At 37.9% G+C, this 25410-nt stretch overlaps 1 protein-coding gene across 2 annotated transcripts in view; it reads right to left on the bottom strand.

Annotated features, from left to right (window-relative positions):
- NCK2 (NCK adaptor protein 2) overlaps positions 1–25410 on the bottom strand; it is an 85233-nt gene that overhangs the window by 6104 nt on the left and 53719 nt on the right. For both annotated transcript variants that reach the window (XM_030467919.1, XM_030467910.1), the window contains 2 exons: positions 23734–23975; positions 3009–3730 (listed from right to left, as the gene is read on the bottom strand). In XM_030467919.1, coding sequence (XP_030323779.1) covers positions 3009–3730; positions 23734–23959 — 948 coding nt within the window. In that variant the 5' untranslated portion in view covers positions 23960–23975. The remainder of the gene's footprint in view (positions 1–3008; positions 3731–23733; positions 23976–25410) is intronic.

Below are 25410 nucleotides of genomic sequence, written 5' to 3'. Positions count from 1 at the left end.
TTTGCACCCACTCCTTTGAAGCTTAAGGGTGTCTGCAGCAGAGGATCTGCTCAGAAGCTAGGTGTGGTGTGGCTGCCTTCCCTCCTCACCAGCCACAAGCTATTGCTGCTTCCTGTTAGCTACAGCACTAGCAAACACACTTGTTTCCAAGGTCAATCTGAACGAACCCTCCTTCCTCCTCCTTCCAAATTTGCTTCTCTCCCCAGTGGAATCTTGGATCTTCAAAGCATGACACAATCACCTACTCAGCCCAGGCCAAGGATGTCAGCCAAGGCTTGTTTGTCTTGTGTTAGGTACCACACTGACAGAACAAAAATTTGACCTTCTGCAATTCAAAAAGGGTAAGAAGTTCCTGTACAGAGACTACATAGGTCAAATCTGCATTATTTGTTCAGGAGTGCTACTGAAATGAGACACCAAACTTCAGCTTCTATCAACTGAGCATAAAACAGAAAGAACAGTCAAGCATTATTGCTGACTAGGTATTTTCCACTTCATCCTCCTCCTTCTCCAAAACTACACTGAGGTTACCCAGGTATAACAGAGCTCGTAAAAACACTACCAGTAGGCAACTGTGCCTGTTACATAAACTGTGGGCTTAAATGGTTCACACAAGTCAACAGTTCTAATAATAGTATTACATAATTAATGGAGCTTATCAGGCTCCTAGCTACCTGACATGAGTTCATCTCAGGATATTCTTCACTATGGAAGCATCCTTTAGATCTAAGTGTAACTGAGGAGAGTATTTTGGGCTAAAGGAATCTAGCTGTGACACAAACATCTGGTAAATTGTATCTAGAGAAACCTTGTAGAATCTTGCAACCACTACATTTTGAAACGTCAAAGCATGACAGTCTGATCAAGTGGATGCAGAATGATACAAACATCCATCTAGCCAAGGAGAGCTCTTCCTTGCTCAGTGACAAGGGCAAACTTTTATACAGACAACTTTTTGTAACTGGTGACAAAAAACTAAAGAAAACTCTAAACCAGGTCAAAAATCAGGCACGAGATCAGCAGGACGACTCACAGCTTAATCTATGGGCTTTTTTAGAAAGAAATAACCCCTGCATCCACAGCTTTAATGTGTGGGTTCATAACGTGACATGATGGGAAGTGTTGGTCTGCTGGAAATATGAGGAAACTGGAGAGCTGACAACTTGGCTCTGTTCAGAGTGGTCTCTCTAATATAAAGTTCTTTCACTCTGATCATGCAGACGGATGTTCCTGGTGACTTTTAGCCCCACTGTGAAAAGCTTCTGTAGTCACACATGTGAAACACAGCAACTGTCACAAATTTAAGAGTTTAGAACTAAGTCTTGCTTTGTTCCATACACAGCAAGCTTGCATTAAACCTTTTATGACCTTTTTCCCAATGCCATCAACTATGTGCATTCACTTATTAAATAACTCCTGGCATTTTGGGGGGAAAACCCCAAAACAACCAAACCACAAAAAACTAGCAATTCCCAGTGCTTTTGTAAGTCACATACATAAACCAGTTATCTGATGGTATGATACATAATGATTACAGCAGAAAAAAAAATTTAGATGTAGTTAAATATTTCTCTAAACCTAATAAAACCTGAAAAAACTCTCAAGCAGTACTAAGACAAAGGAGACATTTACATGCATAACTACAGTTCTTCTCATTGCTAAAAAAAACCCCAAATACAACATCTGTGAGCTGCAAGACCAGATTCAAGATTAGAAAAATTAAAAAGCTTACCAATTCAGCATTTTTTTTTCAATGTGTGAAAAAACCATTCTATAATATGACTTGAGTAAACTTTCTGGAGTTCCAGTAAGTGTTAGATGCTGGGAAAAACTCCACAAACAAAAATTTCTCCAGCAACAATGCAAGCAGCAATTTTTAAACTGCTTTGAATACAAGTGTTTTTAGTACTATGAAGTCATATTAAATTAAAAGGTTACCGTGTTCTTTCAAGGAAATTTGTTTACTCTAGAGGTAGACTCTTAAAAGCAAAGAGCCACAGCACGATGGTCACTGTGACACGGTGTGTGCTGAAAAACGGCTGTGCATTTATTTTAATTAATGCATTATTTTCAAACTGCCCTTCTGGCACTTTTCCCAAAAGACAGAAGAAAACTGATGGTTATGGTCTCAGGATAAACCCAAATGCAACACCCAGATCTGAAAGCTAGCTTCTACCTGCTGGACAAACACATCCAAGGATACACTGCATCCTGTATACTTGCTTGCCCCTGTCAGACAGGATGAAGAGACAGCTGAACTACTGTAATTTAATGATTACCATAATCCTCCGGTGGCTTTCTACATTTTAAAGAGTGTATGCCTCCCACCCCAGTCTTTTCTTCTGTTGATTAAATAAACTGGATTCTTTTCAGCCTCTGTAAGTCAGTTTTTCTGAATTTCTATTTTTCTTCCTGTTCTCCTCTGGTTTATTTGCATTTGCCTTCATTTAATGACTATAGTTAACTAAGGAACTCAGTGACACAGAGCTTCGAAGGCCAGTTTGACAGCTATCATGTCTTCTGCAGAGCAAACTTCACCAAATTTAACAAAGTTTAAGGAACTTGTGCTATTACTCCATTAAATTGAGAACAAAACAGACCGATGCAGCAATTCCATTTCCAACTGGCTTTTAAATTAATGACTAACTTTGCAATTCACAAGGATTATTTTACCTTGTAGCGCTGTAAACTGGAGGAGCATTGCAGATGAGGAACACATGAAAAATCATATCGAAGCCTGAAATATTTACTTGCTTCTCCACCAATTCAAAGCCCCGGATAACAGAGACCACAGCTGCTGAGTTTCTGTCACTGTATCTCAGTAACAGACCCATCCTCAGCAAGAAGCAGCAAGAACATTGCTTGGCAATGCCAAGGTGTTGCTCGCTTCACAAAGGGTGGAAAGCCCTTTACTACAGACAGGGTTAGGGTTAGGGTTAGGGTCAGGGTCTGCTGTCATGCTTGCTAACCCCAGCCTGGTGGGCTGAGTACCACTAAGTACCACTTACCGAAGATTCACTATCTCTAACAAGGAAGTCTCCTTCCACTCCCCTTTCGTTGAGGGCACATTCTGCTTGGTGCCGGGTAACATTCCCATAATACCACTCTCTTCCAGCAAACCGTCCGGTGGAAGATGGTCCCGTGTAGCTTATCTGAGGCGGATGGGAAGTGTTAATGGTAGGACCATCGCTAACGATTACTACATAGTTTTTAGGAACCAGACCGATTTGCCCTCTGGAATTTTTACATTTCCACCATTCTGGGTCGTTTTCTGGCTTTTCGATGACTTCCATCGTTTCCCCTTTTTCAAAATTGAGCTCTTCTTCTGTGACGGAGCTGAAGGGATACAGTGTCTGAACAATGTGGAGTACTTTGGTGCCCTGGCCGTTAATCATGGAAGCTCCTTTCCTTAAGCTGAGGAAGCTGGGGGAATCAGCAGTTGCCTCCTCAACCTCCTCTACCACGTAGTTCGAAGGAAACCAGCCAATCTGTCCATTGTAGCTACCTCTCCACCAGCCGTCGCTGCATTTCTCCATGACAATCACTCGGGAGCCTTTGACCAGGGAGAGTTCATCCTCCCTCTCCGCCACATAGGCAAACTTCACGTAGGCTGGAATGTTGAGGTCGTAAATCCGGTCGGCGCTGCTGCCATTGGAGGGGTACTCGGCGTCCGTGCTAGGAGTGGGCGAGGCGTCCCTCGCGCTCGTCTTTCTCTTGGTTTTTCCCAAACCTGTCAAAAAGAGAGAAAACGCGAGGTGGTCACTCAAGAGGGCTTGTCCCCAGACTGCAAACGCTGGATTTGGTGACATGCTCCTCCGTTGCTTTAACAACGGAGGTGTCTACATAGTCAAGAAACAGTAACACCTTCAAAATGTTATCTTTCACACCACTAGGGAAGGGGCAATTTTACAACAACCCTCCTCCCTTCCCAGAAGTACCAAAGTTTTCAGACACTTAAAACTTGTGGTTTCTTCTTAAGGAGAACAGCTCATCACTGCAATGACCACACATCTTGCTCTTACGTGTCTTAAAAATCTAGCCAAATGATTATGGCTTTTCATTTTAGTGATGGCTTTAATTTTCTTCTGTTGACTAAACAAAACATGAGAGAAAATCTGCAAAAATAAACTAGCACAGCAATAAAAGTTTCTCTGCAGATTACATTTTGCTCTCTTCATTCTTCTGTTAGTCCCCAGCTAGCTGCAGCTGCAACTCCTTCCGACTGCAAGTCCCCTTCAGAAATCCACACCTCTTTCATCTGCATTTTGTCATGTACTACTAAAGCATAAACCTGACAGGAAGACCATTTGCATACATTCCCCTGTTATTTGTGAATTCTGTCAAGATGTCATTGCTTTAATTACAGCATGAAATAAAACTTACAGAAGAAACAAAAATAACATTGAATACATAACTTTTTTCCCCCAAAAAATTACAGGAATCATGCTAAGGTCTATTTAAATATGAAGAAAAACTGCACAACACACTCGGTGTACTTTTCAAACCTTTGCAGCAAGGACTGCTTAAGTTTATATATAAACAGATATATAAAGTGAACAAATATCCTTATCTTATAAAAGTTCTAAAAAGAAAGCAAAAGATTAAGTCTTAATATAGTGCAATCCAAGCAACACCCAAAATGTCAGGGGGACAGAAATGCAGGGGACAGAAAGCAAAAACTAGCACAGAATCAGGAGCTATTGTACTATTCTCTACACTTCTAGAGCCCTGATGGCAGGCAAGAAGTTCACCCGAGACAATATTAGTACCCATTGATTACGGCAGACTGAATGAGAAAAAAAAAATTAAATAGGACTTTCTTCAGATAATCTGCTAGAAGGACATTTCATTTTTAACAACTCGGGAGTATTTAATCTGGCCACACCACTGCTGAAAAATGTGTCCAGTTTTAAAATATATATACATATGTATGTACATGCATATACAATGACTGTCTTCAGCAAAGCTCTTTGTTCAGTGCAGAACTACCTGGTTTATTTCACAGGGTTAGTTGTACAGCACACACAAATATTACACAGGCAACCACGAAGGGATTGCCAACCAGAAGGGTTAAATACACTCACTAATACAGTCTGAAGGCCTCAGAAGGCAGCAGAAAATTCCAATGATCCTAAAGTGTTTCCTGACCTTTCCCAGCAGCTCCTTGCTTCCTGCTGGAGCCTGCTTACATCCTAATTTCATTCTAACTACATCATTTCAGCCGAGGGCCAGCGGCTGCTTTTTCAAGCAAAATGAGGGGGAGAAGCTTATTGTACCAGAGGAGACAATTGCAGGAAAAGAGTGTCCAAGCAAGCAGTAATTGGAAGTAGGCCAGGCTCTGATCTCTGCCAAGACTGGAAATTTTCATCAGTTTAGAGATCACTTTCAACCAAAAGGCAAGGGTGTATCAGAACTAAGGAGCTTTAAATCAGAGTGATATAAACAAACACAACTTCAGGGTCGTACTGTTAGGGAAAGGGGGAAATCACTTGTGAAAACTTCATGGAAAACAAGCAACTGTATTTCAACAGAGTCACTCCATATAAAGCCCTATACTATGACCGAACATTCCAGACTAAAAGCTTAGGTTTTTATGCGCTTCGTAACAGAGATATGCAGCACTACTTCTTAGAATTACAGCAGAAGAATTAATAAAATTAAACAAAACAAAAAAACAGCAGACATGAAGTAGCTGGCAAGGAGAAAACTGGTTGAAAATCAGAGCACAGAGATAAGTGTGAGATACGGGGACATACTGTTGACAAGAACACCATAAACTGAAATACCTAGAGAAAAACTGTTGATGAACAGGTGAAATAAATTTCTCAAAAAAGCCATTCTGATGTCTGACAAAGGTGTCTAAACATTTAGCAAAAGGTTATAATCCAAGCATTGTCATTCACTTGGAGTTTCATAGGTTGCATCTTTTTCCACAACTCTTCCAAGGCTGTGCCTGATGTTTTGAATATTCCTTACTATCATCCCTGTTCAACACAAGCCATAACAACATTGGAAAAAAAGATAAAACACCAACAGAAACTTCATTTTCTTTTCTTTATGAATAAAGACAGTAGGAGCTATTCAGTTTAAGCTTAACATTTAATGTAACCAAACTTCTTAAGGCTGCTACAGGGTAAAAATTAGCCTTTAGCAATAGCAGTGATGTTCACCAAAGATGGTGTTTCCAGTTGGATTGACCATGGTGAGTAACTATGCAGAGACTCATCTGCAGCCAAGCACAGCAAAGGGCATGCACAATGTCAGCTAACACTCATTTTCTGTGAAGTTACCACATTCATAACTGCATCTGTGACAGAGGAAGAAACCAGTTGTTCCATGAGCAGAATAAAGGAAATCTGTTCCTGGTTTTCTCCTCGCACCTCCTGCCGCAGAGTTTCTCCTCTGCCTCTCTCATCCCCTGCAGGATCCACAATAAGCTCCCTTAACCATCTGACTACCTTTGCATTCCCACCTCCTTCTTACACCTCCAACTCCCCTTCTGCAGTCTCTAAAGTGCCCTCAAAATACACTCCATCTCCTCTGCTGCAGCCCACCCTACCTGTGTTGGGCTGGACAGCCAAGCACAGAGCTTGGCACCCAGCTGCCTTTCAGCCCTGCCTGGACTAAGCAAAGAGCTGGGATTGCTCTGGCTCCTCCTCTGGAGAGGGACACCACCAATGATCCTCCCAGGCACCAAGCTGGAGTAAAGTAGTTAGTTTATCTCTGCCAGTCTGTCAAGTTTCTTTAAAATTGGCTGAGCTATCAAGGGTGGACAGATGGACGGACCATGACAGCTGACTGTGACAGCATGACTAGTGAAAGCTTCACTTCCTTAGGAAACAAGTCTAAAAATACAATTTAGTAGGATGGTTCATCACAACTAAGCAAGAACAAAGCTAGGATGTTATAAACTTTGTATGCATTTATGACAAAAAAAATCACAACTCCGTTTAAAAAAATAAAGTACAGCCAGCACGATTCATCTCTGGACCCTGCTCTCATGTTCGAATGGAATGAAACCCATGCAAACCTGATGTCTGAATGAACCCAAACCACCAAAGGAATCTAATGTAAAACAAAACATTCAAGAACTTTGGTAGTCAGGCTTGAAAGAAACAAATATACTTGTGATTGTACTCATAATTTTGGCATTTTTACTGTCTTTGTTTCAATTAAAACTATCAACTGTATTTTCCCATTCTGACTCATTCGTTACAGTTCACCTGAAGCAGTAATCCTTTGTAATAGAACTGGTTGTTCTAAGGAGAAATGTCAAGCAATGAATTGGTTTTAAAGTGAGGGGAAAAGACTGGGAGCAAAAGCATTGCAAAGCAGCAGAAAGCTATTTTATGTTATGGAGTCTTGCAGGAAGTAAATGGTCACAATCTACAGGTGACCCACATGAAACTACTTAGTTTTCATCCACACAAACAAGCGGCTGAGTGATGTGATTAGGCTTAATTTTTAGGTGTATATCTTGCTGAGATTAAAAAAAAAAATTGGTTAGAATCATGTTCAGAGATGGTATCCACTGCATAATATCCTTGTCCCTGCAGTGAAAGAAAACCTCTGGCACTGAGGTTAGTCCTAGGGAGACTGAGAAACATGCCTCTTGCTTGTTCATGCCCTTTTCCTTTTCCTCACTCAGTTGTGGCTCTAAAGAATAGCTTGTTTTGCGAGTAGCAGGCTGAAGGAAGACTGGTTTCCTATGAATTTGCTTCCTGTCTTAATTAGCAAGTGTACAAACCCCAGCTTTGCACCCTTTCTTTACCAGTTTGTCCCTGGGATGCCCCTCCCATCACACCTGTATGTCCTGCAGCTCACATCTCCAACATCCTCTCCCTGCTGTATCTTGAGGTCCCCCCTGAACCCAAACCTCAAAGGGGTGGAATTTCCTTCTGGTTGGTCTCATTTGCCTGAAGCTGTGATAATGCCACTTTCTATACACTTAACTATTGTCTTCTGCCATGCTGGCCGTGCTCCTGGCCCAAAGCTTGGCTGCCTGTCAGACAGCACAGATGCCCTGACAGCCCAGCCCTCAGGCTGAAAGGATTTCTGTCTCCTTCTGCCTTGAGTGAAGGCACTGAAATGAGGCTGCCTACCTATTATCTTTCAGAAAATTGGTGCTGAGGACAAACAAGTGTAATTATCTTTAGAACTTCATCCTAATGCATGCTTTATCAAACACATTATAATCACTGGTAAAAAAAATCATATACTATTTGCCAATTACTGTTTATATTACATACTACCTTTACTAGAAAAAGCCCATTTACGAAACAGTTACCTTCTCCTTACTTTAGGAAGACTCATTTGATGAGTCTTTCCATGCTCCTGCAAGCTGATGTTCTTGCCTGAAACTGGTAAGTGACCACATTTTGTGTTTTAATTGCCTTTGCTCATCGTCAGAGGTGAAAGAATGTGATGTGACACTGATGTGTCTGTATAATGCATCTTTGCAGGCTTACCCATACTTAATTTATTTTATAAAGTTCTATTTAAAAATAACATGCCCTAATCACTGAAAATATTTGCAGCCAAATTGTCTACCATCTCCTCCCAAGACAGCTTCCTAAATTTATTACATCTCATGTGGTACTTAACTTTAAATAGACAAAATACACTTGCATTTCTTTTCCAAAATAATTTTAAGTTCATTTGATACCCCAGATAACTGACTTTTCCATTTTCACATATTTTGTATATAAAAAAGGCCAGTCAATACCCAAAGCTAGATTCTAAAAAAGAGTTGGCAAGTGGAACTAGTGTAATCTGAATTCTCCAGATCTATCTTGTATAAAACATTCTCTGATTTTAATACCTCAGTCATAAGCAGAAATATTTTCTGTAGCTTATCTGTGCATCAAATTGACAGGAAAAAAAAAAAAAAAAGCACCTTTCAGAAAAAGAAAACTGTATTGACTTGAGGAATCATAAAGGCAACAGTAAACTATTGCCAAAGCAGAATTCCTCAATCCAGAACTGAATTTCTGAAAGAGACTGTACCACTAAATATGCCAGATACAACTGCTTAAGAAGCCTCCAACAACTTCTCATTAGAATATCAAAAGCAATTAGGGAAGGAGAAACACCCCCTCCAAGTTAAGTGACAATAAAAGCCAGTGCAAAACCAATGACAAAAGCATCTCAATGCAACAGAGTTCTCGGAAACTGTTTCCTCTTTAAGGGACTAGATTTCTCCTAAACAGTGTCCTTCAAACATCCTGTACCACTCTTGGGGTAGTTAAAGTCTAAATGTACAGCTAGAAATACAATAACAAATTCTTCAATGCTGTTACATTCCCTCTCCCTGTGGCAATTAGAGTATCAGCATTTTATGTATCTTCTTTCATTGTTCTATTTATGTATTTTAATAGATTCTTTTAATAACAAGTCAGAACTGATTTTTGTATCATGTACTAAACCTTGTATATTTGAAACGAGTTTTCTATCAATTATTATGTCTTATTACAAAGCTTTAAATCACAAAAAAACAACGCAAGTATGATAAGGGTCAAATATATGTCTTGAACTAATAGTACATCAAATACTGCTGGCTACTTTCTTTCATACTTTATTTACAAATAAAACAAGCTTTTTCTCAATTAAAAACCTAAATTATCCTGTCAAGACACAGGAACTGATACTAGAGCTGATTAAAAGCACGCTTATGTACAGTCAGAAACAAAGGTGGGTAAAAAAAGGGGTATATTTCTTTTTATATCTCAACTTAATTTTTGTAGATATCTTTATTGTTTAAATCCTCTAGAAACAGAAATGTGATGCTCTGCCCACTTGGAAAGGCAGGCAGGACTAGTGATCCCTGTTGCCTTCCCTGCCTCCTGGCTCCCTGTCAGCTCCCAGGCTGCCCAAAGCAGCCCAAAGAGTTTTGCTCTGCTGTCAGGTTAGCACCCAAACCTCCGGGTGTAACACAGGGCTCTGCCAAAAGCTGATGGGCTGGGGCTCTGCTCTGGGGGGCTCAGTGCCTCCCTCCCTGCACATGATAACAACTCTCTTGAGTTCAAAGCTGTTCAGCATCAAATTGACCGACATAAAACCCAAAGGTGTTTAAAAGAAGAGGAAAAAGTGAGAAAATCCTGGGAACCAGTTCCTTCAGCTTCTGCCTTAAATCTTATCCAGGCTGCTGCAACTCACTGCACAGGCTGTCAAACCATGGATTTTAAGCATAAGATGAATGAGGGCTAGAAAATTTATTTATGGAAATAAAAAAATAAATAAATGATCTTTCGTTTCCAAACTACCCAGAGACTGGAATTGCTTTAAAGTACCACCCATTCTTCTCTGAATTTAAAAAAGCAAAAACAAAACAATAAAAAACAAACAAACAAACAAACCCCAAAAAACCAAACCAAAACAAAAAAATCATCAAAAAACTTAACTAAAATTTTAATTTCTGTACCTTCTCCTTCTGGTATAAAATGTTTTGAACAGTACTACTTGCTTTATGGTTACAAAAAACTACAGAACTCACCAAAAAGAGCATAAGTACAGTATGTTTGTTATGAAATTATCTTGATTTTGATCAGGTCATTAAAATAATGATTTTCTTCTTTAAAAATAACCTCCTTATAATTCAAATTCAAACAAAGCACGCCAGGATTGAAAAATTTAGCATTACTATAATCTATTAAGACAACTTCAATTAAACTGCTGAAACATTCAAGCAAAACAAGTTTGAGGCTGATAAATTTAAGGAAGTCAAACAAAGAAGCTAAGAGAATTCCCAGTATAAATACCTAGAGCAAGAGCTCCTGCAAACACCGAGTAACAGAAGTCATCTCTGAAGGAATGGAAACGATTTTTTTTCTAACAACTTGTTGATTTTACTGACTTAAAGAAAAATCTAAGATATCAGTCTAGCTGAGATAGAAATAGGTTTTATTTCCCTCAAATATAAACCCAAGTTTTAAAGAACAGCTCATCTAGTTCTAAAAGTTTTCAAAGACAAGGTGACACCAAATTCTCGTTATAGCAAGTGGTTTATGTTAGATGCAGTAGAAACAAGCAAGTTTAGCAAAACTCATTTATATTTAAAGGTAACCTTTATTTAATGCTTTAAACAAACTTTATAGAAAATACTTAAAGTCATTATTTTTTCTTCTCTATTTACATAGAACTGCAATTCTATCTGGCCTCACAAATATCCAGTTAAAAAAATGATTTTTTTCTGTTTACCAAACAAGGTATTAATCTCCTAACACTAAGGCTCTGAATTATAATGCATATGAATGCATACAGCTAATAAGTATGCACAGTGTACAGTGTCTTTTCTAAAACAAACAAAAATATGTATTAAAAAAATTCATTTGTCCAGCACAGAGATAAAAATGTAACTTCTTTACAGCTGTCCAGATCGGACATTAAGTTAGCTTGACATTTTATTTCTTCTTTTCCTTCTTCTTATTCTTCTTACTATTATTATTACTATTATTAATTTAAATTAACTTGCCTTTGGTTCTTTATTAAAAGGGGATTTAGCAGACTGAAGTTTCTTATATTAGGCAGAAAGAAAACCCAAACATTTCTGCACATTTTCAGTCTGCAAACTCCCACCTCTTCTCCTCTCCCTACATTTCCAGGCAAACATTCCAGACCAAGATGCACATGGAAGTCAGTATTTCAGAAGAAACATCTCCATCAACAGCTCTCTTTAAAGTACACTGCTATAAATACCAGAAATCTTCTTGTATTTGTGATAAAGAGATGAAGCCTTACATCTCTATTAAGGACTTTTTGTATCTTCTTCAAGAGAAGCTGCACTAAACCAAACCAGAAAATGGAAACTCTTTTTTAAACGTCGAAGTAGAATTCTGACTTTCCAACAACCAGGCTGTGTTTTTCAAATACAGGAAAAAACTGTGTCAAAAGTTTCCCACACATCCAGTGCTAATTAATGTGGAGGCTTCCATAAAGAAATCAACTTAAACATATTAAAAACAACTACTGCATTAATTACTGTAATTTCCACTGTGTTAAACAAGCCTATCTGTAAGTTCAAATTCCAGTATAAGATTACCAGTTTCCTGTACCCAGAACATTTGAGAGGAAGAAGTTAAAATGGAAAATGTACTACAGGGACATATGTGAACTGAGTTTTCCAAAAGCAACAACACACGATCCAACCACCTTATAAATGTTCTTATCCCAAGGAGAAAGCCAAGTAGATGAAGTCTTACTAGGCAAATTTAAAATGGCCTTGGGATTTTAAATCCTCTGTGGAATAGGAAAACAGCTGTCCAAGTCTCAGATAGAAGGCATTTAAAGTGAATAGGGTTTCTCAAGATCTGTGGTTCCAATTCTGTCTACAAATTTAAATTTAAGACAGCTTGCTTTAGATACAGCCCTTACTTTCAAACAGAAATTACTTAAAGATATTTTCACTTACTTTGTAATCTTGTTAATGATGCTTTCTTGATTTTGTAGGATGCCCTTATAAGAAAATACAATCAGGACTACCTTAAGCCTAGGGCAGCCTTACCATCTTAAGAGCAGACATTATAGGTATAGGGAAAACATATGGTATGCCTGTAGGACTTCCAGTTCTTTCTGTTCCCTTGATGTAGAGAAGGAAAGCTACACCATTTTACCTTTCCTTCACAGACACTAATGGACAAAGAAATCCCTAACACGCATTAGATGCTTGAAACTGTCTACCCCACTACATGCCCCTGTTCCTCAGTATACAACAGCTTATATTCCCTTCTCCTACAGCATTTAATGGAGAGACAGTTGCCATTTAGCTATTCCACATTGACATTAAGTAAAAGAGGTGCACAGGACAGCCTGGGACACAAATCCAACTTGCTAACATGAATACACTCAATTTTTAATTTTTTTTAAAAATAATTAATGCAGTAAGCACAAAGCAGATTACCCTGGTGTAAAATGATAACCCTCCAGTGTAAAGATTCTTCTAGATAACCAAGACAGAATAATCATATTTTGAATATGGGTGATAATAGTACTGACTTGGTCTTTTCACTTCGTGCTGGCTTGGGTTTGCTCTCAATTCTATACATGCAAATGAAAGGCTTTATAGGTGTGGTGTAATAAATAGACTGAAGTTCAGATCATCAAGCCCAAACCTGAACAAATAAATTAGAAACCACCAATTACACAGCCCCTCAACACAAAGAACTGCATTAGGAAAAAAAAAATGCAAATACTGACTAAAGGGCAATCTCACAGCACCAAAAAGCTCAAGATAGTCCCTCCTGGACCTAACATGGTCAGTTGCTCCTTGAGGTTAAAATGTTTTATTCCTGTTGGCCCACACCAACACCTAGAATGATGTAAAGCCTTAGTAATTCTGCTGCAAGGTCAGAATGACAATGCTATACTATACTAATGTTTTCAAACATTAAATAGCATCTTACAAAAAAATCCAAGGCATTTATTACTTTTTTCTTTGGAAACCTCTGAACTCGTTAGCAACCTGTCATAGATACTGTGATTTTATTCAAAGCTCATTTTAGGATATCAGAGTAAATACTAAATTTTCATTAACTTCCTCTCTCAATTGCAATGCCCATATCTTCATCAATCAAGGGCTCTCAGGTTATTTGTAACTACATACAAAAAACCAGACTTCCCCCTCACTGAAGGGGAAGTAACAGGGGAAAATGGCTCATTTAACAAAATAGCCTCTGAGGTCTGTCTTTCACAACCAAAACACAAAACCCCACAACTTACACAAGACCAAAATCATTTCTTCTGTAGGTTAGAACTTAATAATCAATTAAGAAGTAATGAATCTATGCAATGAATCAATCTCATGTTATGGAGAACAACTTCCCAAAAGAACATTTAAGAAGTATCTAACAGGTTTGTAAATTGGTAGAGCCCAGGAAGGAGAACAATGGCATTTTCACTATGTCAAAACACATTTTCCATTTCTTTTTTTATATATATATATATATATATATACACACACACAATATATATATATATACAATTTAGATGGTTTACAGCCAAAGCCCTAAATCAATTTTTTGGTGCAAAATACAGCCACAAATAGTCACTTAGTAGAAACAGCACCCCTGAATGTCCATCTCACCAAACCTGATAACCCATTCTCATCAAGAGAAGTGTCTGTTTTCCTGAGACTACAAAAGCTACTTGTCAATAAGCAATCATGTTTACCATTGAAGTGACTCACAAAGAAGCCACCTCTGCCACTGGAACCCTTCTCCTTAAAACCATCAGAGCTGGGCATTCTGTCTCATGTATCAGGTTTGTGCTGGGTATACATTGCATGCATCTCAAATCCTGCTTTATGGACACACCCCACAAAACATTGAGACTCAGGAAAAGAAGGAAATCTTTCCTCATACATTCTGAGACAAAGCTCGTTTTTTTTAAAGGAATGATAATTTAGAAATTTTGTTTGCATGGTATGAAAACATGTCACAAATGGCCACCTTTTTGTTCAGGTCTTCAAAGAACCTGAGAAACAGAAAGCAATGGAACTTGAGTGGGACCACAGGCAGTAAAAGAAAGAAATTAATACTCCAAAAGACTCTGGGAGAGTCTGTTAAGGCAGCCCAGGGCCTCAAAAAAAAAAAAAAATTATTTCCAGGTTTATACTGGAGGAAATACCAACACTTATATAAGAAGAATTTCCCGATGATGCTAAGAGTGTACAAAGAGCAGCTGGTGTCACTTCAATACAGAGAGAAAAATAGCTCACCCTTTGAGTCACTGGAATTACCTGGAAAATAGAATCCCTGAGAGCACATACACAGGCTATGGATTTTTGCTGGTCATCTCAGTTTGGTTTTTAGAAGGGTGATCCAACTACACAGACCAAACAAGGTATATGAACAAGGTATATGAAAGACCCCCCAAAACAACTACTGTTGACAGCTTCTTCTTCTTCTACCACCTTCCTGCACTAGGACATGAAGCTAAAGGAGGTGAGAGAACACAGAGCAAACAGGGACCAGAGCTGTTCTGAAGAGCTGTTGGTCACTGCATCCCAGCATAAGCAGATGCTTATGGGACAGGTCCAACCCAGGGAGCAGAGTGAAACGTGCTGATCCACACCATGGTTCCTGTTCTGATGCTTCAGCAGACTTTGGTCCCCCCAGGAATCTGAGGGAGAGCAGGACAGAAGGGAACACAACCCAAGAAATCCAATACAAGGCACTTCTTAGAAAAAAACCATATTGCAGTTACACTGCCTCAGAAGAAGAGACATAACCAGTAGATTGCTTGAAGGATTTTATTCTATGCAAAAAATGAAACATCAAAAGAGATGAGGGTATAAAGATGAATTTTTAACACTAGGAGAGTTATGCTATGATGCTAATGCTCTGCCTCTGTGGCTGGAACAGGGTGTAGGAAGAGCTACAGGCAATGAGGTGACTCTTCAATAGGGAACAATAAAACTACCTTGAAAACTCATTTTTGGGCTTGCTCTAAAGCCAAACACAAGTACATCTCAAAACATAACTGTCTCAGAGGGGTAAAACCAAGGGTCCTCTAATGTGACATTTGAGGGGGGAATAATACCACCCATGGTGCCAGTACACAGAGCACACTGAGTTAAGCCAATACATTTGTCTTTTCAAAACATAATTATGACTAAAATAAAGGCTCATTCTACAATCCGTAAACGTCAAATTTGTTGTACCTCCAACAGGCACACGCACCCACTGTATGGGGTGGGAGAAGTAATTATTGCAAAAATTTTTTCACAGAATACAAAGAACAAAATTGATCAATGTGGACTAAACCCAGCAAGATTTCTTTATGCTTTCAGCCTGCAACATTTTACAGCAGCTGTGATATTAGAAAAATCTGATGAATGTTAGGACACATCACGGTTTCCATTATATGTTTGTTACAAACTCCTGAAGCAGCAAATCCTTTGAATAATCCACCCAATAAATAATTCACATAAGGTAAACTTTCAGCAGAATGTAAAACATGCAATTGTAAACTAAAAAAAAAAAAAAGAGCAAGCTACTTCTCTCATCACCAGACAGCACTGAAGCTTGGGGCACTGCAAAAAGCTGCAGGTTCTGTTTCTCTCTTTCCACTGCTGCTTTTGGCTTTTCAGTTTGAATCAAGTAAAGGCCCTGATGCACACACCTGGAAGAGAAAGTCTGTTATCAAGCACTAAGAGAAGCATTAATCTGTTCCTACAGTTCTCCTGATTATCGGTTCCTTTTTTTTCCCTTTCAAGTCTTTTTGCTACATGTAACAAAAAAACATGGAATTTGTGTTTTGTTTGTGGTGCTGTTTTTGTTGGTGGTTTTTTTGCATTAGTCTGCCTTGTACTTCTGGATTTTTTTTTTCCTTCTTAAGCACATATTCCTTTAGAAATTATAATTTGGGATTTCTCAGAAAGCCTAATTTTATTTCCACAAAGCAGTTCCTTTGATGCTGTGTTCACTGGACATAGTTGACACACATATAGATACTTAAATTTTGACAGGTGTACAGTAAGCCTATAATCATAAATTTGCAAATTTTTTTTGCATTCTGGGTAACTATTTTAACATTCATAATAGTAAAACTAATTGAAAATTAATATATGCTCCTGCCATCATGTATATATCAAATTGATAGTGAAATAGCAGACTCTATGGTGTCAGCATTCTACCATTTTCCATACGCAGAGCTACTGTTATTGAGTATGTCTCCAGAACTCTGAAGATCATCAAGGAACTGAAAACAGCAGCTTAAGGTAAGTCTAAGTTTTGATGATGAGGAGGAAGAGGCAGGTATTTTTGCAGAAAGCAGCAAAGCATTTGAGTTTCTTACTGTAAAATTCATCTACTATCAGTCCAGTGATATCAGCACTGCCAGCTCCTAACTCCACATGCTGAAGATGAGAAAGGAAGAAATGTCCTCCCTGTGTCTGGAAATCATTATGAGCATCTCCCATTTCTCCTTTCTCAGCATCTAATGACAATCAACCACACAATCAGACTTGGCTATCATTACTATCAAGATGGAATAAATGCATTTGTTCCAGCATTTATTTTTATTTTCAAAACATCAGACACTACACCTAAACAGAGTTCCCATGAGCTTCTTTCACTACCACAAACCCATGTTCCTCATATTCATCACTGGCAAAGACTCACCACTGTTGCCACCCTGCCTCTTAGTTTGAGCAATGCAACTCAAAACCAGGATGAAGCACAGCAGAGAATGTGCTTTTGCAGAACAAATTCAACTGCTGAATAAGCTATTTTAATACACAGGTTCAAGGAAACTGAGCAAATAATTGTGCTGTATACAAAAGCCTCAACCAATTCCTCTCTGCAAAGATGAACTTAAATTAATATTGACTGCTTTAAAATGCCAATACAGATTACTTAGCCTCATCCAGTCCTGCAAGAGACAAGACAGATGTGCCACTACTGTCAGGTCTGTGTTTTCTGACAAGCTAGAAAGCTTCAAAACAACATAAAGTGACACAGGAAAAATACTTTAATTTGTGTTGAATTCCTACAAGGGGATTTTACTGCTCATTTCAACTAGAGTTGTTTGACCAAACAAAAGACTACCTATAATTTCTTCCTAGAAATCTTTATATGCAATAACAAATTTGACAAAAAGCTTCATCATGTAGGGAGTTCTGAAGGCTGCCTATTTATTTTTTTAAAAACATATTTATTTAATGCCTGCTCCTGAGTGGAAAAACTATCACTTCCTACAGGCCTGTAACAAGGAAGCCCAACAACATCAGGAACCTGAAATTCTAAAGAGATTAAAATAAATCCCATTTGTCTTACAAGGCAGCTCTGTTTTTACTAACAAGCTCTACAAGGCCAAAGAAGTTGTGCCATGTAACAGCTTATTTATTATACAATAATACCACATATATTCTTATGGCCACCATTCTTTTCTTCTGCAGTAAATCTATCACCCACATTCTGTTCAGAAAATCATAAAATTGGAAACAACTAAGGCACCCTGCTGATAAACAAACACAAATTCATCAAGCAAAAAGAATGGAAAACTTAATTTATAGTTAGAACTGTGCTAAAAATACTGTGTACGCTTCTCATGGTTACATTTTTAAAAACTAGTCCTGAAGAACCAGAAAATGTTCAGTCAAAACTCACAATTAAAGAGTCTCATGAATAACCTTCACCAGTGAAAGACCTGAGTAGTAACCAAATTTCAGAAGACTTAAAAGCAATCTGATGAGTGTAAAATTGAATCTACTAGACATGCCATGTCAAAACTACTGAAACTGGGCTGCTAGAATATTTAAAAACAAAAGAAATGAAAACCCAAAAAACAACTCAAAGCCAAAATAAGAACTAAACCCCACTAATCCACACACCAAAAGCTACAGGTTTATCAATTATTTGGAGAATGAGATTTCTTGACCATAGTGGTATGTTAACAAAGTTGAGTTGAAATCTTGGTAACTAACATGGAAATACACAAAATCTCTTGACCAACACTGCTTTCTAATGTTAAAGAACACATGGCATTAAAAAATTACCTATTAGGTATTTCTGCTTGTTATTAAGCACTAACTGTCTAGAGAAAAAAGAGCTAACTTCCCCAGCAGTTTCCAGAAAGGGATGCTGAAGGTGGTATTACCTAGCTCTCAAATGGGAAAATACAAAGTTATAAACATAAAAAAACCCTTTTCATACAAATAAGTAACAATAACCAGAGGAAAGGGGGAGATGTGTAAAACTGTCAAGTGTTCCTGGAAGCAACAGAAAAGCTCTTGGACAGTCAGAACACTTGTGAAACCACGTACTAGGTAGAACAGTGACACATGCAAGGACTGGCTTCTGTTCTTTTTTTTCCTGTACTTCATGTTTAATTTAGAAATTCTTACTTTCCGTGGGAAGATACGGCACACTGAGTGAATTAAAACTAAGAAGTTATGGAAATGTTTTACTGAGAAGCTTAGTAAAGAAGTCATTTGAAGAGTCACCTATGAAATTTAAACATCTCTGAAATGCCTGCAAGATTACTGTTACTTGCCATCATTACCAATGCTCATCTCTGGTTTGTTTTTTTTGTTGTTTCTGCACATTTTGCCAAGGCTTCTCCTGTATTCTTGGTGTCTAATCTCTTTCAATACCTTTTAAAATTTTTTTTTAAAAAAGATGTATTTTTTTTTCTGGACATCTAGACATCTACACCAAGAAATCAGTGGAAATTTCTTCACGATTTCTTATGTGGTTGCTCTTTGAAGGGAGCAAGACACCTTTAAGCCAGCACTATAAGGCAGAGCTGATTATGAAGTAAAGGCAGTAATGTTCAGAAAATCATGGATTCCCATGGAAATGGCACCCTGCTGCTGGATCACACACATCAGTCATCCATGTCACTCTGCTGCCTGGGGAGTTGTGCTGCTGCCAAGAAAATTACTTTTAAAGGGATGGAAAAAATGCAAAAGTTTTTGTTTACTTACACAAACTACTGACTTCTTACTTGTTTTTGCTTCCTTCAGATAAGGTTTCTGTTCAGCATGACAGAGATGAGCCAGCAAGCACAGAAATCATCTTTGCTGCAGAGGGGGAAATCCATGGAGCTGCACTCAGAGGCAGCTCTGGGGGTGGTGCTGGCAAACACCCACTCCATCCAAAAGGGTATGGGAATTCCTTCCCACCCCTGCTGCATGGGAAGAATGTTACAGAAAATTGCAGTTTGGAAGATGCATGTCCTAAGACTCTTACTTAGTAAGCCTTACTCAAAATGTATATAAAAATACCCTTCTCACAAGAAAAAAATACTGTACAAGGAAACTATTTCAAACTTCATTATAATGAACGAAAATGAAATTTTAATCATTGGCCTGGAAGCTGACTTTTGCCTTAAGAATAGTAATAATTACCAGATTTCATTCAATAGGAGCAAACAGAAGACAGTAATTTGAAATGATTAAATTGCCATTAACTTTTTATGCAGAGTATCACTTAGTTAAGACAAAAAAGGGAATGAGAAGATGAATCATTTAAAGTCCTTAATAGGTGGTCTATATGCTACATTTCCATAATGAAAAACAAGCTGCTGCAGCTATGTATCCTTTAGAATTCATTCAAGGAAAAGATTTAAGAACACTGAAATAATGTATATAAAACAGAAAAATGTAATTTAAAAAAAATCCAAACCAAAACAGAGCAACAAAAAACCCCCCAACAAAACAAAACCAAAAAACCTGTTGCTTCAGTATGAAGGAGTAAGTCCTTAGAAGGGGAGTAAAAAAGTGAACTGTGCAGAAAACCTGTTGTTCTGCAAAATGATGCAAGATTATCCAAAAGTATCTAATCAGAAACTACATGGGGCCATTTGAGGTGGGCTGTTCTTCAGTCTCAAGTAACTGACTCAATGACCATAAGCTTAAAAAGTGCCAATCAGCCTTTTAATATGCACTGGACACACAATTTTATTTGCTGATGTTCTTTTCCAAAAATGCTGAAATACAGGAAATTCCAGAAGCTGTAAGACATTGCTGAAAACAGGTTGGTATTTTAAACCATCAGTCTGCATGTTCTAGGTGCACATGTGCCCATTAACCTTCCACCAACCTCAAGCCAAACAACAGCAAAGCTGATGGGATTCTATTAATAAAGTATTCAAGGGCCGAGATTCAATTAATAACAGTCAATAGAGATCTGGGAAAATTAGTTTCCATCATCTAACAGGCATGACCTTATTCTCAGATGAGATTAAAAGTTTTCTTCATAAAGGCAACTTTGTAAAGGCTGTAAACTTTTGTGGTGTGTATATATTTAGCTCTTTATGTACCACACAGCAATGTATTAACTCCTGCCATAAACTTTCATTAGAACACAGACTACATGGATTGAGAACTATTTAGATGATGCATCTTCACCAGCCAACTATAAGGACTATTAATTAAATAGTAATAGCTCTTATGGGGTCTGCGACAATTTGAATTATCGTTGGCACTTTTCTTATTTATTGAATATCTGGAAGTAAGTATAAATCAGCCACCAGTAATTACTGTGGCTAAGGCTAAGAGTGGTAGATAGCTACAGGCAATCACAGACAACACCCTACATCATTTGTGCGATAACAATGCTTCCAGATGAAGTATGTTTGAACACAAGGAAATGCAACTGACTGTGGAAGAGGTAGGGAAAAGTGCATCTCCACACAAGCAAGCATTTGCTGGAGCACCACAAGTATGAAAGGTGGGTCCGGGTCTGTCAGAGGGTGCCCCCCTCTTTCAAGTCTGCTGGCCTTGTCACTGGAAGCTAAGGGTCTGCCGAGTTTTCACAAGGTTTATGATCAATTATTGACTGATTATTAAATTATTTTTCTTTTATTTTTAGTTGAGTACCTAATATTTTGGTAGCAGCTTGAGGATCAAAGTTGGAAAGAGATTTGGTTAAGGGCTAGTGCTCATGACCACTGCTCCCCATCAGTTCTGGGTTACCAGGTAATTTAATTATTTCCTTATGATCCTAGAAGAGGCATCTCTGATGAGACTTCAGACATCTTTTTGTAAAGATAACTTAAGAACTTGTTTCAATGGGTGAAGCAAAACTTTTAAAATCTGTTTAACTACATAAAGCATCACACTTGCAATTTGCAAGCCTTTGTTTAAAAAAAAAAAAAAAAAAAAGTGAATTCAGGATGGCTGCTCAGAACAAAGGATCCTCTAAGGAAGGACACATGCTCTCCCTTGTTCTGAATGGGAAACTATTGTACAGCAAGACAAGCAGGCTTAAAGTCTATAGTTTAGTCAAGGACTAAAAGTCAGGAAAGGTAAAAAGAAAACTGGTGAAAAATACTTGGTGAACAGCACAGACATAAGGTTCATTATGCTAAGCAGTTCACAGCCATTAAACTTTAAAAAAAGAATACTCTTCAGCACCAACATTTTTGGGGGGGTGTCAAGAACATCCTCAGCCAATTTGTGGGTTAGGTATGGGCAAGGCAGTTTCTTACTATCACAGGATGTACAAGAATAAAAGAGCATGAGAGATGCCTTGCACTCTGTATGCTTAGCAGCCACACGTTACCACAAAAGAAAAAGCCAGGCTCTGCACCATATGCTACTTGCTGCCTCAGCTGAACAAGTAAGGTACAGGGAAAACCATTAGAAAAGGTATAGGGGAACCAACAGATTGTAAAAGCAGGCCTTTGGAACATAAAAAACCCACATGCATGGGTGCAAAGGGCTGAGGTTCAGAAGATGAGAAACTGGTGAAGGCTCAACCGTGACAGCCACCGAGCTCTGTTCTCACACTCTTTCATTGGTCACCACTGCAGCGAAGTGAAGCACTCTGCAGCATACAGACTTGTTAATTTCTGTTGGATATAAATAAATGTGCTTATTTACATCAGATAATATATCGAGTATACACAAACACTTGATATATTATCACAACAGAACACAATCCTTTCATAAAGTATCTCAAAGACAAAATATACATATGTATCAAACAACATAAACCCATATATAGAAAAGGGGCTTAAAGTTACAACTGGGATTTTGATTTTGACTAGTTACTTATGTTGGAGATTATTCTTCATACAAAGGTCCTGTAATGAGTATGTTACAAGATTATCAGTAGGAAGGCCTCTGGTTTTAATTACTACTGTGGTAAGTCTTGTGATAACCTTGTTTGTCTGTCACCCATCCTGTAGTCCTGAGTCTTCATGTACTTTTTTTGTCATGTAGCAGCTCAGCAATGGAGGACATTGCAAAGAAAAAGTGAACACAAAATCTAACCTGTTAGACACAACACTAGCAGATAAATCTACATTAGGCATTGTCATGTTATTTTTAAGTGAACCTTTCTAATAAGTGAAACTCCAAATCATATTTCTGATGAATATTTTCTACCAAAACCTGAATGGAGTAGGTTTTCTCTGTGTAAGACTTCACAAAACACAGGCAAAAAAGCAAACAAGCAAAATACAACCCCTTAACACCTTCTGGTGTGTATCTATTTTTGTTTTATTCAGTACATCCTAAAACATAATAAAACCTAAACATAAAACCTAATAGTGGGTTTTTTTGACCTCTCTATGCAAAATGATCACTCAACATTATATTTAAGCTTTTCTAGCCATAACCAAAGCCCATTAAAAGTTATTACAGATCACTGCAAAAGCAAAGAAAAAAAGATTTACTTCACCTGTCTTATATATACACTTCTTCAAAATAGACACAAAGTCTTTCAAAGGTGTATTATTTTATATGTATGACACACTGTCAGGAAGACTTTATGTGCAAGTATAAACCAGAGTACATATTAAGGACTTGGAAGCAGACAAACATCTCAGACCAGAGAAACTTAACCCCTAACATCACATGTAGTCACATCATATAATCCCATTTATAAATAAGTCATTTAGCTTTGCTATGATAGCTGTGCTGAACAATCCCGTTTACATCCTTCTACTTCTGAGAGGATTTGGGATAAGAGGACAGGATTCAGCAGTTGATATCTCAATGAAAACATCTTTAGCCACTGAAAATACACAGTCTCTGACAAACTGAAACAAAAATAACACCTTATTCTCCTGAAATGCAAGAAAACCTGTTACAGAGTTTTCTGTTACATGATTTTCCCCCCATCCCCACTATTCCCCCTCCCTTCCTCAACCACCTACATGTCACCTCCAGCTAAGAGTTAAGAATATCCAAACAAGCACGTTAAAAAATATCTGCATGCACATTACATTCTTAGTCTGAAACCCGTAAGGCTTACTGAACTCCTTCCAAAATACAAAAGGACTTACCCAATGTGTCTTTTAGATTTTTAACCAGAGACCCTTTCTTCAAGCTGTTTTTTCTCTCCACATAATTTGATGGCACATATCCCGTTTTGTTGGCTGCGTTTCTTACCCTCCACCATGTCTTGGAATCATCTAATAGCCAAAGACGCTCATTTTTCTTGATGTCAAGTTCTTGGTCCTGCTGTGCAGTGTAATCCCACTTTGCAATAACAATAACTTCTTCTGTCATCTTTCATGGAGTCCTTCTGCAAAAAAGTATTAGAACATGCTCATCAGTAAATTACATCAATTATTACTCAATTTGTTCTTTGTTTTCAACTGAGATAAACAAAAGGTAGGGAAATGAGAAAGCCATACAAAATAAAAAGTCATAGACTGGAATTCCTCTTTTAAAAATAAGTAACGCCATATTGACCTTTCTTGCTTTTTCAGCCACTAAAATATGACAACACCTTGACAATAAATTCTAGCCATAATGCATTTGTTTGCTTCCTCTGAATGTATATAAAATACTATTCAGATACACATTAAGAAAAGATTATTTCTAAAATCCATTTCAGTTTTGCATGTAAAACTTTGCACATATAAAACTATCTCATACTTGGCATTCAAAGTTTTCATGTGAAAAAAAATATTATAACAGCATTCAAAAAATGTACTTTCCTTCCACCCTAGTTCATCACCCTCAGACTAACACATTATCTCTAAGTTTTCCATGTTTAAATAAAGTTAATTTTTTTTTTTTTTTGGAAGCTCAAATACTCCAAAAAGTAAAGGAACAAGTAAAGGAACCCATCAAGAAGATAGTACTGCCTTCAGTAAGCCTTTGTGCAGCAGAAGCCTTTGCTCCCCCCTTCACTCCCAGGCAGATGCCTGCTCACTGCACAAGGGATGAGAGTCAGGAGGGTAGAGCAGAGTGCCCACATCACTTCCCTCAATTGCATGTTATTTCTTCCCCTCCCAAAACTTTATCCAAAGCTCTGTTAAGATTTGATGAGTTGCCTTTTTTTTATTTTTTTTTTACATATCTGTGACAACAACTATCTCTTCCAATGCTATTTGTCATAAAGCTGCATACAGACAGATTCATGCCTCCACATTTTCCTACGCACCCCAGTAATTACCATGAACAATGGGAGGGAGCATAATAGTGTGCAAGAAAGAGGAAAGTCCCATACCAGTACCAGTGACATTATAATGCTAATCAACACATACTGATTTTATCATCTGAATTCTCAGAAGTTACCTACAATTTTTAATTGATCTTCTTTACATGATTTGACATTGTTGCCTCTACAACCCCATGAACTCTTATACCTGATAGTTTATGTGATAGAGAGGTAATTAAAAGAAACAAAAAAATCTCATTCAGAAATCCTGTTCAGCATGTAAGTTCTATCATCCCTATTTTGAAAAGGTTCCTTCTGCAATTTGTAAACACTTACTTCCTCCCTTTAGCTACAGCAGAAGCAGTGAAAACTACATGCTAGATGGCCAACTCCTTCAAAGAAAAAGTTTTTTCCATACTTAATCTGTAATTGTAAGACACTATAGTGCACTCTTATTATAATTTACTGTTTTCCTCTTATCATAATTTTTGTTTCTAGGAGAGTAAGTTTGAATTAAGGCTGCTCCACTATTTGACAGCAAACCTCTGAAAAGCAGCAGAGTGCTAGAAAG

This window comes from Calypte anna, chromosome 1, assembly GCF_003957555.1.
Source record: "Calypte anna isolate BGI_N300 chromosome 1, bCalAnn1_v1.p, whole genome shotgun sequence".
Lineage (NCBI taxonomy): Eukaryota > Metazoa > Chordata > Aves > Apodiformes > Trochilidae > Calypte > Calypte anna.
Note: the sequence above shows the minus strand (reverse complement) of the source record. Positions and strands in the feature narration are given on the sequence as shown.